The sequence below is a fragment of the Bos mutus genome, chromosome 21 (genome assembly GCF_027580195.1).
Source record: "Bos mutus isolate GX-2022 chromosome 21, NWIPB_WYAK_1.1, whole genome shotgun sequence".
Classification (NCBI taxonomy): domain Eukaryota; kingdom Metazoa; phylum Chordata; class Mammalia; order Artiodactyla; family Bovidae; genus Bos; species Bos mutus.
Window position 1 is genome coordinate 13,878,954 of NC_091637.1, and position 19,342 is coordinate 13,898,295.

Here is a 19,342-nt window from a genome sequence, read left to right on the forward strand (position 1 = left end):
AGATCCCCTGGAGAAGGGCATGGCAACCCACTCCAGTATTCTTGCCTAGGAAATCCCATGGGCAGAGGAGCCTGGCAGGCTACAGTCTGTGGCTTTCACAAAAGAGTTGGACATGACTGAGCGACTAACACTTAGATACTACTCCAAATGTTCTAGCAAATCTGGCCACACTGTGGCACATTCACGTCCACCATCCCAGTCTAAACTACTGAAAGTCCCACCCTGGACTCCTACAAGAGCTTCCCAACAAATATTCCTACTTCTGTTCCTTCCCCCTTACGGTTCCTTCTCCGCTCAACAGCTGTCGGAGGATCATTCTCCACGCGGCTCTCTGGGCAAGCAATACCTTTCGGTCAACACCGGCATGCCACATGCTGCCCATCTGCCGACCCACTTCTCCAGGACACGAGGCTCAGAGAGGCCAGGCGACTTGCAGAATTAGACAACCAGTGAGTGGGGGCTGCAGACGCAGCTGGGAAAGGAGTACGCCCCCCGCCCTTCCCGCACCCGGGCGCTCACCCGCGGACGGCGTGCAGCAGGCGCAGAGAAGGGTAGGCGGTACGCACGTTGACGTGGTGCTTCAAGATGAGCTCGTTGACCCACTCGACCCGCTGCTTGCCGCCCCTGGCCATGAAGGCGGGAATCCACAGGATGCTGCCGTTGAGGCTGTGCAGCCGCTGCAGCAGCTTCTCCCGCCACGTGGCATTGACCAAGTCCTCGAAGGCCCGCTGGACGACGGAGGGGTTCATGGTCACCAGGTCAGTCTTAAGCCCCACATCCCGGGCATACTCCTGCACGGGCGCCAGGTTGCACCTGCCGGAGAAAAAGGCAGCAATGTATGATCCTTCGGGGAAAGCTGAGGCACCACTGCGTATCCTTAACTGTATCCATCCTTTACTCTCTTTGCTTCCTCCTCATCCCCAAACAGAGACCCAGGGCATCTTCCTGCACTTTCTGGTCCCTCTGGCATCCCTGTTCCTTCTTCTCCTGCTATGTATATTTATCGGGTCCTTAGCATATCCGTGGAGAAGGCAATGTCACCCCACTCCAGTACTCTTGCCTGGAAAATCCCATGGACAGAAGAGCCTTGTGGGCTGCAGTCTGTGGGGTCGCGAAGAGTCAGACACAACTGAGAGATTTCACTTTCACTTTTCACTTTCATGCATTGGAGAAGGGAATGGCAACCCACTCCAGTGTTCTTGCCTGGAAAACCCCACAGACAGAGGGGCCTGGTAGGCCACAGTCCATGGGGTCACAAAGAATCAGACATGACTGAGCACTCTCTCTCTCTAGCACATTCATAGAAACTTGCTGGGCCCAGGAGTGGTAAGGTGCCTGCCTTCTGGTGCTCAGGATCTTGGAGAAGAGCCCTCAGCCCACATGATGACCATGTTACAGGCAAGTGTGACCAGGTCACATCAGGTGACAGCGCGTGGACTCCAAAGACACACTCCTGGGTTCAGAATTCAGCTCTGATACTTTCTACCTGGGCTCCCCAGGTGGTGCTAGTGGTAAAGAACCTTCCTGCCAATGCAGGAGACACAAGAGATGCAGGTTCAGTCCCCGGGTCGGGAAGATCCCCTGCAGGAGGAAACGACAACCCACTCCAGTATTTTTGCCTGGAGAATCCATTGGATGGAGGAGCTGGGCGGGCTATGGTCCGCAAAGTCACCCAGAGTCAGATGCGACTGAAGCGACTGAATATGTTCTACCTGTGTGACTCCAGGTAACCTGCTCAGCCTCTCTGCGCTTTCTGAGAGCTCCCCCGCTGGCTAAGGAACAGCCACAACAGCTTCTGTGATGGAGGTCACAGCAGGGCCCCCTCCCAGGGATGGAAGCAGTCCCCAGACACCCGCGGTACTTAGAAAGCTGCTGGATCACAGGGAGAGCTCAGTACATGTTCAGTTACCAGCATCCTCCCAGGGAGGAGGCGCTTCAGGTGGTCTTCCGGAGGGGGCAACCATGGCGGGAAGTCTAGGAGGATGGAAGAGCAGAAGGCTGTTTGTGGATGAGGCTCCTCAGGAGAGTGTTTCTCCAGCTTGCAAGAGCTGGAGAATCACCTCAGGCACTGGTTAAAAATACAGACTCCCCAGGTCCCTCACCTGGAGATCTGGATTCAGCAGGCGAGTTGAGGAATTGATAGCTATTTTTACAAGCTTTTCAGCTGAGTCTTGTAACCGGGCAGCTTAGAAAACATCACACTGCGGCAGTTTAGCCCCAGTGAATGTATTCCCGGGGCATAGAGGTGTGGACCCGTGCTGGTACGTAGGGGAAGGCTGGTGATCTGGTCTGAGAGGGGCATATTGTGCAGTGGGAATGAGGCTGGAGAGGCAAGCAGGGTGAGATGGCAAAGGGCCTGTGTGGCAGGGTGCTGGCATCTGGCATCAAATGGGGGTGTGTACACAGCCGGGCCATCTGCCTTTTGTCCCTAAAGATCTCACAAGTCTGCCCCACAGACACGCAGATCTGCAAGAGCCAAGGAGTCAAGGTCAAAGGACAGCCACATGTTACTCCAAGTGGCTCCCTCTTTTCTAAGTGTGTGTAGACCTCTGTGGATGTGGGTCCCAGGACAGGCAAAGCAGGCTGTGGCCAAGCCTCTCCAAGTGTGGTCCACGCATCGGCACAAGGCCATTAGTCAGGCCTCATCCCAGCCCTGATGACCCTGCCTCTTGATAAGCTCAGATGGTTCATATGCTCGTTGAAGTTCAGAGACCACCAGCCCAAATACCCATTTTACAGATGATGAAACTGAGGCCCAGAAAGGGGAGTGACACACTCTGAGTCAAGTGACAATGGGTAGCAGAGCCAAGACCAGACTCCAGATGCCACGCTGCTCATCTCTCTGGGCAAGTGTCCAAAACAAACAAACAAAATGTTGACTAGAACCTGCCGTGGCCTCTGAAAATCTTGGGGTCAGGCTGGGTGGAGCAAAGAAAGATCACCATGAAAATCAGGTCACCTCTGTCCTGGTCCCCAGGAGGTGACTGGACCCCCTGCATTTTTAATTTTCTTCCTACCGAGGCCTTCCCTGGTGGCTCAGGTGGTAAACACTCTGCCTGCAATGCAGGAGACCCAGGTTTGATCCCTGGGTCAGGAAGATCCCCTGGAGGAGGGCATGGCAACCCACTCCAGTATTCTTGCCTGGAGAATCCCATGGACAGAGGAGCCTGGTGGGCTACGTACGGTCCATATAGGGTCAAAAAGAGTGGGACACAACTGAGTGACTAATATTTTCACCTACCCTCACCTCTTCTCTGGCTTCTAATCAGACAAACCTGCCACTTCCCTCCCCTTCTCCCCTCCGTCTCCAATCTTTAGACTCAAGGGCTTTGAAAAAAAGAGACTGGGCCTCTGGGGACGCCAGGTATAGACAGAACCAGGCAAAGGACAGCAAATTAAAACACGGGCGGTTGCTGGGCTATGGAGGCTCGTCCATCACAGTGGACACAGGAGTCAGTACACCATCTAGTCCCACGTCCTGAGGTCCAGGGAGCTCTGTGATAAGGCCACTTCCCAAAGCCGAGGACAAGGCTCTCTCTGCATCAAGACGGTCCCAGTAGAAACGTGAGACGCGGTTCCGCCAGGGCCGGGGTGTGTTTGGGATGAAATTCGAGGCTCTGTGTGCCCTACTTTTGAACAGGGGACAGGGAGGCCTTGTTTCTGAGTCTGTCTGGGTTGGGGGGGGTCAGATGTCACGCCAGTGTGTCCCCAGGTGACTGGAAAGTGAGAGCTGACACTTTGGAGAGAATAACGGTCAAGTACAAACCCAAGTTTCTCTGTTGCCTCCTCACTCCCCAGGTTTTGTCTAAAGGGTAATAAAGATACTAGTAGAGTACACCTTAAAAGAATTTTATAAACTTGGACCAAAAACTGGCCAAGAGACCATTTTTTTTTACCAACATTTTGTACTGGGCTCTATCCAGGGGTCAGCAAATTTTTCTGTAAAAGGCCAGATATTATTTTAGGCTTGTGGGCTGTATGCTCTCTCTGTTTTGATTCTTCAACTCTGCCCAACTACTCCACTGCCACGAGAAAGCAGCCATTGAGGATACGAGAGTGAATGAGCTTGGCTGTTGTTTCAATAAAACTTTATTGATAACAACAGGCCGTGGGACAGAGTCTGCCTGCTTCTGTTCTAGATCAGTGATACTCATTCTTGGTTGTTCGTCAGAAGCCCTCAGGCTCCCTGGGCTCTGATCCTTCAGATGGATTTAAATGGTCTGGGGCACAGCCTGGACTTTGGGATTTTTCAAGGCTACCCGAGCAATTCTAATGCACAAGGATCTAAGCCAACCAGCCTTGTTTCAGCCTCTTGGGATAACTGGCAATGCCTGCCACTCTGGGTCCAGAGTACCTATTGCGGTTACCTGATGACAAAGCTGTGGGTGTCAATCTCCTGCCCGCAGCCGCTGTTCAGCAAGACCCCGGAGTTGCCCACGATGGCACACGTCCCGAAGTGTTTGTTTTTCAGTGGAGACGTTCTGGGGAGAAGCTCATAGAGGTTCTGGGACACGTTCATTGTGCTGTCTCGGTCGAAGATGTAATGAATAATGTCTCCGGGTTTCAGGGTCCCCTTGAGGACAGAAATGTCCTTTTCAGCATCCAAGAACTTTAAGATTTGCTTCCTGCAAAAGCCAAACACACATGAGAAAAAAGTCTGCTGTTGCCAGCTGCCTTTTGCCCTCCTGGCTTTTCCTCTCCTCGGTCACCCTGCAGAGCTGCCGCAGACCCAAACCCAGGTGAAGTGAGAGGTCAGATGCCCTCTGAGAACGGGTTCCAGGCAGACTGGCAAAATGGTCCCGAGGCCAATCTGGTGGCTGTGCTCACACACCGTTTCTAAGAGACAAGACACCCGCCCTGGGAAATGACGTCCTTAGGACTCAATGCTAGTTCATCACGGAGGGACCTGGAAGGAAGGGTGACCCATTGAGCTGGTTTGCCTAGGAAAGCACGGTCTTAGACTGAAAGCTCTGTGCCCCAGGGGCAAACTGTGTCCCTGAATCTTGGGCAAACCCAGACTGTAGTCATCCTATGTCAAACCCCCTTCTCTGAGCGGGATTCAGGGTCACCATCTGACAAGCAGTCCTGAATTAGGAACAGGAAACTGAGATGACCCTTGTCCCTTCTTCCTCAGAGCCCATTTTCCTCCCTGGCAGCCTTGTCTGGCCACAGTGGGGGTGTGTCAATACTCCCCCTTGGTGGGCCCGAGAACACGGCCTGAAGTCTGTGCGCTGGTCCTTTCTGGGTTGTGTGGTTTATGGCCCTCCTCACCACTATCTAGCTTGGAGTTTGTCAACTGTGATTTGCGAAGCCCAGAGAGGTCTGGTCCCATAGAGCAGCATTGCTTCGTGTTGAGGACAAAACAAAAGGACATCTCTCTTGGCTCCAGGGTGAGTTCTAGGGGGAAAGTTCCAGAATTATCTAGCAAAGCACATAAATGGGATGGGATGTGGTCAGAAAAGGGACCAGAAGCCTTTCAGAATCCCCTGGGGAATTTTATCCCAAGAAGCTGGGGATCCTAACTGGAGGTTTTGTTGTAAGAACTGTATATGTCCCAAGGGCTTCCCTGGAGGTTCAGATGGTAAAGAGTCTGCCTGCAGTACAGGAGATCTGGGTTCAATCCCTGGGTCAGGAATATCCCCTGGAGAAGGGAATGGCTTCCCTTTCCAGTATTCTTGCCTGGAGAATCCCATGGACAGAGGAGCCTGGCAGGCTATACAGTCCATGGGGTTGCAAAGAGTCAGACATGACTGAGTGACTAACACACACACACACACACTGCCCCAAAGATTTTTAGAAATGATTCAAGTCATCAGGAGAAGGAAATCTGGTACTCAGATCAGCTGGAATTAACTTTACTTCCTGTAGCAAGCAAGCCCCCATATAGAACGGATAGGATGAGACTGTTCTTTTCCACCAAGCTCCAGAGGGACAGGACCATCACACATTTTGCAAATGTAAGGATTTGCAAGGTTGCTGCCCCATTGAACAGACGGTAACACTGATCCCTGACAGTCTGTGTGCTCTGAGATGGTCACAACCTGTGATGTATCCCGGTGGGGTGCACATTCAATCACTTGAGGAACCATAAACAATTCAGAAGGTCCAGGTTGATGCCTGAGAAATCCTGATTCTCAGCATGACCCGGGTCTCAGCCCGCTTTGACAGGCTCCACAGGGGACTCAGGTGGGTCCAGGTTTGGGAGCCTTTGGCATTGCCCAAGGGTGGCTAGAATGCTTGACAGGGCATGACGCTCTATTTCCACTGGTTTTGCCTTATTAATGACCTGAATCTTGCGTTTTCATGCATGGGAAACCACCCTTGATGAATAATTTCTATCTCCTAATGGAAAACAGAGGCATTGTTTTTATTTACTGAACCTTTACCAAAGATGACGCAAGTGACAAACTAATATGGCTTGGAAATCGCTGAAACCTTTGCAATTGCTTACCCCAGAGTATTTAAAAGCAAAGAGCCCCCAGAAAGCCCATAGAGAAACTCCTCTGTGCCTGAATTAATTTCTAACTAATTATGAGAAATTACTACCAATTATTAAACAGCATTCCAAATCACTCACAGAATCTTTATTATGAATAATGTTGGTGACTAATTGAAGGAAGATGAAGGAGATCCTTTTCCCCGCTGGGTGAAGGCACGTTGTTCCTGCCGAGGTGGCTGTGTGCTTGCAGGCTCCCCACGAAGGCCACAGTCTGTTCTTCTCCAAAGGGGTGGGGATATCCTTTTCTCTACCCGGTGGTGGGAGAAAGGGCAAGTGGAGATCACAGGTGGGCTTGTTCTGGCAGAAAGTTTTCATTCACAGGTGGTTCGCATGTGTGCTCAGCCACTCGGTCGTGCCCGACTCTTGAGACCCCGTGGACTGGAGCCTGTCAGGTCCGTGGGATTTGCCAGGCAAGAATACTGGAGTGGGTTGCCATTTCCTTCTCCAGGGGATCTTTCCAACCCAGGAACCAAACCTGCATCTCCTGCATTGGCAGGCAGTTTCTTTACCACTGAGCCACCCTGCGGTGAATGAAAGTGAAAGAGTTGCTCAGTCATGTCTGACTCTGAGACCTCATGGACTGTAGCTCACCAGGCTCCTGTCCATGAGATTTTCCAGGCAAGGATACTGGAATGGATTGCCATTCCCTTCTCCAGGGGATCTTCCCCACCCAGGACTGGAATCCAGGTCTCCTCAATTGCAGGCAGATTCTTTATCATCTGAGCCACCAGGGAAGCCTGGGGTGAATAGGGGCTCCCCAAAATATATGGGGCTTCCCTGGTAGTTCAGCTGGTAAAGAATCCACCTGCAGTGCAGGAGACCCTGGTTTGATTCCTGGGTTGGGAAGTTCCGCTGGAGAAGGGCTAGGCTACCCACTCCAGTATTCTTGGACTTCCCTTGTGGCTTAGCTGGCAAAAAATCCGCCTGCAATGCACGAGGCCTGGGTTCAATATCTGGGTTGGGAAGATCCCATGAAGAAGGAAATGGCAACTCACTCCAGTATTCTTGCCTGGAAAATCCCCATGGACAGAGGAGCCTGGCAGGCTACAGTCCATGGGGCAGCAAAGAGTCAAACACAACTGAATGACTAAGCACAGCACAGCCCAGACCAAATATATGTCCAGCTCCTAACTAGCTCAGTTGGTAAAGAATCCGGCTGCAATGTAGGAGACCCTGGTTTGATTCCTAGGTGGGAAAGATCTGCTGGAGAAGGGCTAGGCTACCCACTCCAGTGTTCTTGGTCTTCCCTTGTGGCTCAGCTGGCAAAAAAAATCCGCCTGCAATGTAGGAGACCTGGGTTCAATCCCTGGGTTGGGAAGATTGCCTGGAGAAGGGAAAGGCTACCCACTCCAGTGTTCTGGTCTAAAGAATTCTATATGGACTGTATAGTCCAGTCCACAAAGAGTCGGACACGACTGAGCGACTTTCACTTCACTTTCACTTTTCTAACCCTTGGGAACTGCGAGGTGGTATATTTGGAAACAGCATCTTTGCAAATGTAATTAAATTAAGGATCTCGAGGTCATCTTGATTACCCCGCTGGGCCTAAATCCAATGACAAGTGCCCTTATCAGAGACAGGAGAGGGGACGCACGGACACAGAGGGAAAGGCTCTGTGAAGACGGGGCAGAGACGAGCGGCTCGGCCACACGATGGGGAGCGCCTGGAGTCAGCAGAAGCTGGAAGGGGTGAAGACAGAGTCTCCCCTGGAGCCTTCAGAGGCCACGCTCAGAATTCTGGCCCCCAGAACAGTAAGAGAATGCATTTTCTTTTGTCTGAAGTCATCAAGTTGGTGGAAATTTGTTACAGCAGCCTCAGGCCTAGTGCTCCCCAGGGCCGCTGACCAGGGGTCAGTAAGGGCAGGCTGGCAGCTGCTGGGGTGTAAGACGAAGGCTGGGCCCCCCATCACGGGGACCTCAGAAGAGACCCTGAATGAGGGAGGCAGAAGGGAGGTGACAGGGGTCCACTCCTTCAGGCACTTTCTCAGCTGCCAGCCCTTCCAGCTAATCCTCCCTACTCCCCACACCTCCTCAGGTCCCAAAGCCAAGCTTCAAGAACCAGGGGGTGGGGGCACCTGAAGGGGGCAGCTCCCCACTTTTCGTGGTGGCCCTTCCGGTGGCTAAGGTCAAGGCTGATCACCGGGCCCCTGCCCCCTGTTCTCAGCCTTCTCCCTGTGATGTCAGAGCTTTCCCGCCTGGTCCTGGCTACCACACCAGCATCCCCTCCTCCCTTCGTCCCAAGGGGTGCTCCAGCAACGCTGAGCACAGACACCAGACTTCAGGCAGCAGCGTGGCATGCCTGGCAAACTCCTACGTATCCCTCAAAACCCACTGCTCCTGGCAAGGTCTCTCCTGGCCGGCCCTCTTAGTCCCCTTACAAAATGAAGCGCTCAGCTCAGTAGGAGCTTTCCCTATCTATTTCTATGAGGTAACGCTGCCCATTGCCAGCATCTCACTGCCATGCTCTAGCTCTGTGACACTTGTGTCTCCTACGAGCATGTCTGATTCACATCAGCTCCCAGCACAACATCTGCAAGGCAATGGTTGGGCTACACTGACCAGTCTGTGCCGGGTGTACCGCGGCTCTGTCAAAGCCAAGTGGCCACTGTGCTGACCTTGGAATCCCTCCCCATAGCTCCCCATTCCCACCGCCCAACAGTGACCACACCGCTCTGGAAACATTGCTCCGTAAACATCAGGACAAGAGGGGCTTCCCTGGGGGCCCAGTGGTGGTGAATCCACAGGAGACACGGGTTTGATCCCAGATCTGGGACGACTCCTCATGCCAAGGGGCAGCTGAGCCTGCATCACGACTACTGAGCTCACACACGGCGACTACTGAGCCCACACACGGCGACTACTGAGCCCACACACGGCGACTACTGAGCCCACGTGCCCTAGAGCCTGTGCTCTGCAACAAGAGAATCCACCGCAATGAGAAGCCCATGCACTGCAACCGGAGAAAAGTCTGCGCAGCGATGAAGACCCAGCACAGCCAAAAATAAATCAACGAATCAATTTTTTTTTTTTTTTTTTTAAGATCAAGACAAGAGCCGCTCTTTGGTTAAACAGACCCTCCCTTTGTGGTTAGGTGTCCCGTCAGCTCCTGGGTCACCTGCTGCTGGGATGTGACTTTTTATTTTCATGTCATTTAATTTACATCATGTCATGTCCTTGCTGACCCAAGGACCATGGAGGGGACAACTCTCCAGAGGCAAACGGGAGGACCCTCGCCGCTGAAAGCTGGGGATGGATGATGGAAGCAGCAAGGACTGCTGCTTCAGGCTCCTCCGGAAGGAAGCCATCTGTGATCTCTGTGCCCACCCCCCTACCCCCGCCAGGCTTTCTCTGCTGCTGACCCAGAGCCTCGCTCCTTCCAAACCCAGGACATCAGCTGGCTGCTCCTGCCCCCTCCCCACTCCAGTCGCTGCACACACATGTTGGGCTGCTGGGCTTGTCTCGGGTTTTTATTTCCAATTGATCGCTTAGAGATGAAACCTGCCTAGGCTGGAGGTAAACATTTTATTTCTATTCTGACTTGCTTAGGTGATGGAGAGTGGCAATTTGCTGGCTTGTGCCGAAGAAGGCCAAGTCTGTCTCTTGTCCTAGAGGTAATTACCACTACCTGATCCTCAGAGAGAGCGTCTGGTTGTGTCTCCATTTGGCCGAGGCTGGCTGGATGTTGTGCTTAATGCTTTCATTACTTCTGTCAACAACAGCTGGCGACGAGGAGCCATTTATCACAACTTCAGCTCTGGAAGTGGGGGGGAGAAAAAAAGGGGAAGAGGGGAGACATGATCTGTTAGCAAGCCAATGACAAGCCTAATCGTTTTGTTTTTGCACGAGCTTGAATGTAAACTTCTTCGGAGGAGCAAAATTGCAGTTATTACCTGGGAAGGGAAGGAAGTCTATTTATCTTTTAGAATGCACCAACTCTCTCCCTCAGGTATAACCTACATATATTCTGGGAGACAGGAAAGGGGGTAATAAACTATCTTTCTCCCTCTCCCACCCACGTTTCCTCTGAGTGAAACTTAGCAGTCACTGTCGGAACAGTAATCCTTCTTCAAGCCACTTTTGCAAAACTCTGCAGAGCACTTGCATTAACAACCTCGTTTTTATCATAAGACGGTTTGCAAACTTAATAAAGAGGAAAACAAAAACTCGTACTGGGGCAATGGGATGTAGCCTTATCTCATTATCCCTCGTTTGCAAGATGCCTCTTCAAACACCCGCCTTGTTCCAGAGTTATTCGTGTTCTGTTTCTCTCCCCCACTAGACTGGCGGCAGGGGACCTCCCTCACTCGTTTCTGCATTCCCCAATGGTCTAACATAGCAGATGCTCAATAAATAAGTGGTTGCTGAATTTGAATTTGACTCTAGGGGAGCCTGGATAGATGAAGTTGCTGGCTGGCTCTGAATGCCTGAGGCCACTCATACATAATTCTGGGTGCATACCACCATCTTCCCACCTGACTCAGGCATTACAGGACCTGCTTGAATTCAGCTGCTGGAAATCTATGCTAGTGGGTTTCTAAGAAACCAGGTTACAATTACATCTCTAAAGGCAGCGCGGGAACCACTGTGATGCATGTGGGTCACATTGCAAGTTCCTTTTGTGTGTCCTGACAGCACATTCTCTCAGTTAGAATGACAAGTGGATTTGTGATGCCAAATTCTGGAGCTTGAAAGGATTCAAACCAAACATCTATGTCCTCTGCATTTACCTTGGAACAGCCATGCTAAAAGAGATGAAATCCTTTTAACAGGTCTAAACCCAGGGCTCTATTTTGCTTTTTGTAGGTAGAGAAGAAATTTATTTGGGGGACTCGCTTTCTCCCCACATACCTCCATTCCCAAAACTTCTGACTCCTCTGGCTGATACTACTTGTCAGAGATTAAAAAACATGCAACTTTGGCAGAGAACATAAAATTCGAGGGTTTTGAGTATTCCTCCAGCTGACAGGCCTAAAGGGAGCTATCAAAGCAAACAGAAGACCTGACCCTTTGCAATTTTTGCTGTTTTCATAAACAGAGGCAGAGGGTGTAGTGGAAAGATTTCACAAGCTATGAGACTACAGGCAAATTACTTTATCACTCTGAGCCTCAGTTTTCCCATTTACAGAAAGAGGGTGTGGAAGAGGAAGATATTCTCTGAATCGGGTCTAGGCATGGTCCAACCATAGCCAGTGGCAAGCCTGGGTCTGTTGGCTTGTAAAGCATTTTCTCACTCTCCAGCATTAAGCTGTCCTCTGGCCAAAGACTGTCATTTGGGGAAACACTCTTTTAGATTTAGAGTGCACCTTCAATAATCATGGGCTTCCCTTGTGGCTCATCTGCCTGCAATGCAGGAAACCTGGGTTCAATCCCTGGGTTGGGAAGATCCCCTGGAGAAGGGAAAGGCTACCCACTCCAGTACTCTGACCTGGAGAATTCCATGGACTGAATAGTCCGTGGGGTCACAAACAGTGGGACATGACTGAGTGACTTTCACTTCACTTTCAATAATCAAGGTTAACAGTTCTGAGATGACTTCCTAAATATTTGTAAGAGGTCTCAACAAAGTTTCTGAGTGCTCTATTTTCCATCTTAATCTCTCCCCCTGAAATGGGGTGGAAATCCTGATTCCTTTCAGAGTCTCCATTATTTGGCAAAAATTCAAGTTATGAATAAGCTCATTGGTGGCTCAAGTGCCTCCAAGCGGGTGGGCTCCTTTTCAGAAAGACTCTTACCCATCTGAATTTTCCATCTCTGCAGCCTCTAGACTGGGGCCATTTCCTGGGCTCTTCTATCAACAGCTCCCCGCCACCCCCCTACACACACTGATTAGAGAAATGCAAAGCCAAAGTGAAACGAAACAGATCTATTTGCTAAGTAAGAAAGGCACCATCCAGCAAAGAGGAGAAGCAGATTAATAGCTGCCTTACAGCAAAAACAAATGAACACAAAATCTAATTTACAAACCTATTAGATTTGCTATGTAAGCTGTTCACAGCTGATCTGATTGTACCTCTGCCTCCAGAATTCCTGCAAGACAAAGGAAATGCATTATTTATAAATCCAGCTCTTTTTTGCAAAGCCCTCTTCAGTTGCCGAGAGCTCCTGCAGCCCACCTTGAAGAAGTACAAAGGGAGGATGCATTCTCGCCGGGGCTTCTCCAGAATGGACAGCATCCTGATCTAGCCACAAATCCAAGCCTTTGAGGGGGAAGCTGACCTCAGGTCCTTTCCTGCCTCCCACTTGAGCACTGTTTCAATTCCCACCTAGGTTTCCACTTGAGAATTTCACCTGACTTCGAGACAGACTCCTCTGGGATTCATCCCCTCTGGTTAACCCCATAGGCTAGCATGCTTTAGCACGACTCAGCCCCTGCTGTAGCATGACTCAGCCTTAACTCTAGCCTGACTCAGCATCTGCCCTTCGTCTTTTGCTTTCACTTACCTTGATGAAAGTGAAAGAGGAGAGTGGAAAGGTTGGCCTAAAAACCAACTTTCAAAAAACAAAGATCGTGGCATCCAGTCCCATCACTTCATGGCAAACGGATGGGGGAAAAGTGTAAATAGTGGCAGATTGTTTTCTTGGGCTCTAAAGTCACTGCGGACAGTGACTTCAGCCAAGAAATTAAAAGACTCTTGCTCCTTGGAGGAAAAGATATGACAAAACCTGTACAGTGTATTAAAAAGCAGAGACATCAGTTTGCCTACAAAGGTTTGTATAGTCAAGGCTATGATTTTTCCAGCAGTCATGTGTAGATGTGAGAATTGGATCATGAAGAAGGCTGAGTGCCAAAGAAATGATGCTTTTGAGCTGTGGTGTTGGAGAAGACTCTTGAGAGTCCCTTGGACAGCAAGGAGATCAAACCAGTCCATTCTAAAGGAATTATGCCCTGAATATTCACTGGAAGGACTGATGCTGAAGCCCAAGCTCCAACACTTTGGCCACCTGATGCAAAGAGCCGACTCATTGGAAAAGACCCTGATGTTGGGAAAGATTGAAGGCGGGAGGAGAAGGGGACGACAGAGGAGGAGATGGTTGGATGGCATCACCGACTCAATGGACATGAGTCTGAGCAAGCTCCGGGAGTTGGTGATGGACAGGGAAGCCTGGTGTGCTGCAGTCCATGGGGTCACAAAGAGTCAGACACGACTGAATAATGTGACTGAACAGCAACAACAACTTGTGGTGAGATGTTGTCCACCACATTGTGTCCAAAGTTAAGATCTCAGAAGTTCAACAGAGGCAGCGAGACTGACGCCACCAGTGCCTCCAACCAAATGTGAAAATGATTTGCTTTTTGGTGGCAGGAAAAATAATAGCAGTGTCACTTTGTGGGGAGCAGGAGATGGGTAAGTATTAGTGTCCTCTGCTTCTTCCTCTGGAGGATAAGCTGTGGGCGTCAAAGCACTCTAAGGCCCTTTCCAGTCTCACCGACTCTTCAGTTCTGTCACATTCTGCTCTGGGTGGGGGCTATAGGGCCATGAAGTTTCACCCTCCTTTGCCAGTTGCACTGGATCAGGGGAGAGATAAATCTCTGCCTTGGTATTCAGCCCACTTTGTACTCTGTGTGTGTTTTTAAAAGTTGTATGTGAGATTGAGGCAGGAGGCAGATGGACCTCCCCCACCCAGGGCAAAGCTATTGGATTCATTCCCTCTTGACTGAAACTCCAAGATGAGAGTAGCAGGACAATTAAGAGAGGAGCCTGGGCCCTGCTCAGACCACAAGTTTCATTCCTGAAGTCAGGAGACCTTCCTGACCACACACGCACAGAAAAGGCTCCTTGGAGGCCAAAGGGGAGTCGTGTTAAGGGAGGTTCTACCCAGACGCCCTTTTGGTAGAATCCATCCTGGCTAAGAGATGCATGTTCACACATGGGAGAATCCTGAGGTGTATCAGATAGAGACTGTGAACCAGGCAAATCATAATGACTGGCCAAAGGAAACCCAGAAGAAATGTCCCATAGAAGTAATTCAAATTGCCACGAGGGTGTGACTCAGCGACTCTATTTCTCCCCGAGTCCACCCATGTGTCTATCCACATGTACCGTAATTCTTTGTCTTCTTAATATAATACTTGACTTGCTTCACTATTTTTGTCTTTGTGGGAGTTCTTTTCTGCAAAGCTGAAGGCCGGGGCCCTGGTCACTGACCACTGGTCTAGTGGCTAGGATCTGGTGCTTTCAGCACTGTGAGTGAGTGAGTGAGAGTTGCTCAGTCATGCCTGACTCTTTGCAACCCCATGGACTGTAGCCTGCCAGGCTCCTCTGTCCATGGAATTCTCCAGGCAAGATTACTGGAGTGGGTTGCCATTTCCTTCACCACCATGACCTGGCCTCAATCTCTGGCTGGGAACCCAGGCCGTTGCAGGGCAAGGCCACCCAAGATCAAGACTAATGGTTAAATAATTTCCCCCACTGATTTGTAGGATATGTGGTTTAAGGAGATGTTTTTCATACTTTTCTCATTTTTTAAAAGTTCCATCTAGACCTTCAGCCAAGGTGCTGGTATACTTCAAAGAAACAATTAAAATCATTGCAAAATCATTGTGTATTTAAAGAATACTGATTTAACAGGAACTCTGTGGGGGAAGCCAATGCCTATTTCCTCACTGGTTTTAAGTTTGAAATGGGAAATCCTAAATTTCTTTAGGATTCACATACTTGTAGATATAACATTGTGTGTGTGTGTGTGTGTGTGTGTGTGTGTGTGTATGTGCGTGCTTGTGTGTTTATGTTTTCCTGATAGATTGAAATGTCTTTTCGACACTGTTTGCAATAAGAATCATTCTGCCTCATAGCCGGATGAGCAGCAGCAGGAAGGGTGCTATGACTCACCCAGTGCCTCATTCCAGGCCTCCCTTCAGGTCTCAGATTTCACCACACTCAGTCTAGTTTTTAATTGCACAGAGTATCATTGGTTCCTCACGTTGCAATCAATGCATAATATCTCTTTCTTGTCTCTCTTCATTTCCCCTTGGGATGGCAGAGCACTCGCACTTCTAATTCAAGGGTCTAGGACTACCTGGCCAGCTCCGGCCTGCAATCATAATCTATTATACTTAGGTCAGAGCCCAGGGGCTCTCCTGGGCATGCTGCTGTCTACAAGTCATTGACCTTTCACCATGCCCTGACCCTGACCCCCGTTTTCAAAATCAGCACTCCTTGTCGGGAGGGAAGGGTCACTGGGCCAAATGTTAAGTCAAGTATAGTAATTAAAAGTGTGGTCATAGCTCAAGATTAATGAAAGGTTAATGGAACGAAAAGATTGTCTAGAACTGATGTATTATTTTTTAAAAATTATTATCAATGAGAAATTCGATAAATGGTCTGAAGTAGTTGATTAATAATCTGGAGTTGAGTTGGAGGGAAATCAGGTTAAGTGTTCCCTGATTTAGAAATTTCAAGTGGATTTAACTAGTGTTTCTCAGACTGTAATAATGCTCCTATTCCTATCAGCAGTTTGCCATATTTTGTTTATCACCAATTCTACTATATACTCAAGTTTTCAAATTGACTCATCTTTTTAAAACTTCTTAACCTAAGCAACGCCCCAGGTTAAAATATGGGTTTCATATCATGAATATATACTCATTTGAAAAGAACACAAAACCATTACCCCCAAAAATATTTATCAATGGAATTCCTAGAATCATCTTACATTATCACCAAGAACTCTTGTAGCACCTCTGGAAAAGACTGAATTAAAGAGTTAAATATTTAAAGAAGGCGATCCATATGAAATTGGTATGAAGATGGAAGAGAATATTTATCAAATCTTGATGAGGTATGAGGAGTGAATGTGAAGGACTTCTAAAATTCAGAAGTGTAAGAAGAAACCCTAAGAGGGAATGCAGACAGATTTGACTTCATAAAAATTTAAAATTCTGCTTATACAAACAACAAAGCTCAACAAACTCTCTCCAGCGTCCTTTTTGGAATATGAGAGGGCTCCAGGTGAGGGGAACCCTGCATTTGGGTATCTGTCTGGTTTACTGTAACCAGGGGTTTGGAGAGGATGCAATGCTGAATACAACTGCCTCCTACCATCTTTCTCTTCTCTTGCCTCCAGGCCAGGTTATGAGAAGCACTCAGGCCACAAACCATGCACTTTTTCATTCTAAGAAAGTAAGTGAAAGTTGTTCAGTCGTGTCCGACTCTTTGTGACCCCATGGAGTATACAGTCCCTGGAATTCTCCAGTCCAGAATACTGGAGTGGGTAGCCTTTCCCTTCTCCGGGGTTTCATACTAAAACTTCCTCTAATCCTGGCTTTCCCCTACCTCAGCACTACTGATGTTTCAGGGTTGGTGTTGGGTGTCGGGGCAGCTAACTGTACGCTGTAGTGTGTTTAGCTGAATCCCTGGCCTCTACCTGCTTTAAGGCAGGAGCAGCCCTCCCCACACCCCGCAAATTGTGGCAACCAAAAATGCCTCCAGTTGTCCCCTGGGGCAGGGAGGCAGAATTACCTCCACTTGAGAACCTCTGCTCAGACTCTTGTCTTCCACCTGGTGCCTCTGAGATGAATCCCGCCCCTGCTCTCCCTCACCAGCCAACCGTTCCACCACCTTCCCAAGCCCAACCCCATGCCAAACTCCAAGCTCAACACCTGTGCTTCTGCTCAAAACCCAATTTTCAATTCTCAGCCACCTTTCTCTTCTCCTCCCAAAGCGTTCCGCTACACCATTTGTCACCTTTTTCATATTTAATTATTGTATGGGATCACAGATAGGGACATGAAAGAAATGTTGTCATTTATCTAGTCTAAACTCCTCCTCTTATAGTTGAAGGAACCAAGGTCTCGAGATTTGGCTCGGGCTTCCGCTTCCTTGGCTGCTCGCCACACTAGAGTGGAAGCCCCTGGGTGGCGTGCACTAACCATGTCTTTTATTTTATCTAATGCTTTGACATCTGGGGGCTTGCTGACTTTGGAGGGGCAGCTTCTCTCAGGGTTAGCAGACTCCTAGAGATAGTAAACCACCGGCCTGGGAGGGCATCTCTCAAATGCAAACCAACCAATTTGGAGCCCAACCCCTCCCCTGCCCCATCACCTCCCTCTTTGGGATCTTACACCCTGGGTCACCATCCACCTGCCAAAATCAACCTAGAGCTAGGTACTGGACTTCTATGCATCTATCTGGTTTAATAAACCCAGGGATTATAGTTATCTCAGACACACAGGGTCAGCTCCTATGCCCCATGGTCAGCTGAAGTTATCAAAAACTCCAGTCCTAAGCTGCTCACCCAGCCTCACCCTTGCTTCCTCTGCAAACCACAATAAAGGCTTTTGTCCACAGCTCCCCCTTCCTCTGCCTCTTAAGGGAGCTGGGGCTACTCCCTGCAGCCTGCATGACGTGGCCTGCCACCTCTCTTGGGATCTGGGAGCACAAAAAACACCATTTTCAACAGCAGCCATTTCCCGATCTGTTGGCCTATTATTATTATTTTAAATAACAATAAACTATTATTGTAGATATTATCTAAATAATAGATATTGTTATATGTATTAATATATAATATATTAATAGATATTATTATCTATTATTATTAAATAATAATAAATCTTATAATAAAACAGGGAGAGCCTGTCTTGTTCACCTTCTTAGCCTTGCACAGTACCTTGTTCAACTGGGACTTTTCTTCGTAAGTCTTCCCAGTAGCTTGCATAGTGTGTTCCCACATATTATTTATACTTGTGCAAGACACTGTTCCACCTCTCAGATACCCAGAGAATGGGGCATACTGTCATTCAAAGAAACTCAGGCTGCAGATGTTTGGCTCAAAATGAACTGCATGAATTGGCAAGGGATTTTTTTTTTTCTAACTAGGTTTGGCCTCTATTGTTATTAAAATAAGCCTGCATCCCTTGTGACAGGGGAATGCTGAGACCTGCTTGGTTGAGTGACAGAAGAAGATGATCTGGTGAGAAAAATCTGCTAAAGATAATTAATCAACTTCTGAAATCATAGAGACAAAGAGGCTTAGATCATCCAAGTGAAAAAAATATATGGGAAAGCACTTTGCACACTATAAAGTACTCAATAAAACAACCACTGTCCAGGTGACCTGCCCAATATTCTCAGCCATAGTTACTATGGAGGTTGATTACTCCAAAGCGCTACATTTTGAGAAGTTAGTCTACTTTCCACCACAAACAAAATACTCTTTCCAAGCAGTAGCTAAGATAATAAATAAAAATAGCATGTTACAAGAGAATACCATGCATAGTTGGATTTGTTTTCAGTGAAAAGCAATGAGCAAACCTGAAAACTGTGTTTCTGTTTAGCCTCTTCATCCAAGCCCAGCTGTGTGTAGGTGAGGTCACGTTCTAGTGTGTTGGGGTCTCATTGCTGTATTAGAATCTCCCAGATCCTTGGTTTCTCACTGGAGAGTCAGGCTCGGTAAATGAACTTTCAAGAGCTGACAGCTTTAATTAAGAGTCTGGACCCAACTTAAACAGCTGATTAGTCCTGAGAACAGAAGATTAAACTGAAGCACAAGTCATGAATTTGCAGATGACTGCTTCCTCCCTCACAGTTTCGGAAGGATACTGAATGCTGTGCACAGAAACCACTGGGGCTCCTGCCTGCTGCTCCTCCAAGGACACACAGTGAGGAGGGAGTGAGGGAAAGGATGATTTAGCGCCAGTCACATGGAGTGAGAGCTCCCAACAGGCTCCAAGCGTGCTTTTTAAACTGGCTTTTTCTTTTTGTGGTGGTTGTTCAGTCTCTAAGTCATGTCTGACTCTTTGCAACCTTATGAACTGCAGCACACCAGGCTTCCCTGTCTTTCACTATCTTCTGGAGTTTGCTCAAGCTCATGTCCATTAAGTTGGTGATGCCATCCAAGGACA

The 19,342-nt window shown here is 48.8% G+C and overlaps 1 protein-coding gene across 1 annotated transcript in view; it reads right to left on the bottom strand.

Moving 5' to 3' along the window:
- ST8SIA2 (ST8 alpha-N-acetyl-neuraminide alpha-2,8-sialyltransferase 2) overlaps nt 1-19,342 on the bottom strand; it is a 74,262-nt gene that overhangs the window by 19,295 nt on the left and 35,625 nt on the right. Inside the window, exons 2-5 of the mRNA XM_005891574.2 lie at nt 12,463-12,525; nt 10,124-10,252; nt 4,368-4,625; nt 520-813 (exon numbers count right to left, since the gene is read on the bottom strand). Of these exons, the coding sequence (XP_005891636.2) occupies nt 520-813; nt 4,368-4,625; nt 10,124-10,252; nt 12,463-12,525 (744 nt within the window). The remainder of the gene's footprint in view (nt 1-519; nt 814-4,367; nt 4,626-10,123; nt 10,253-12,462; nt 12,526-19,342) is intronic.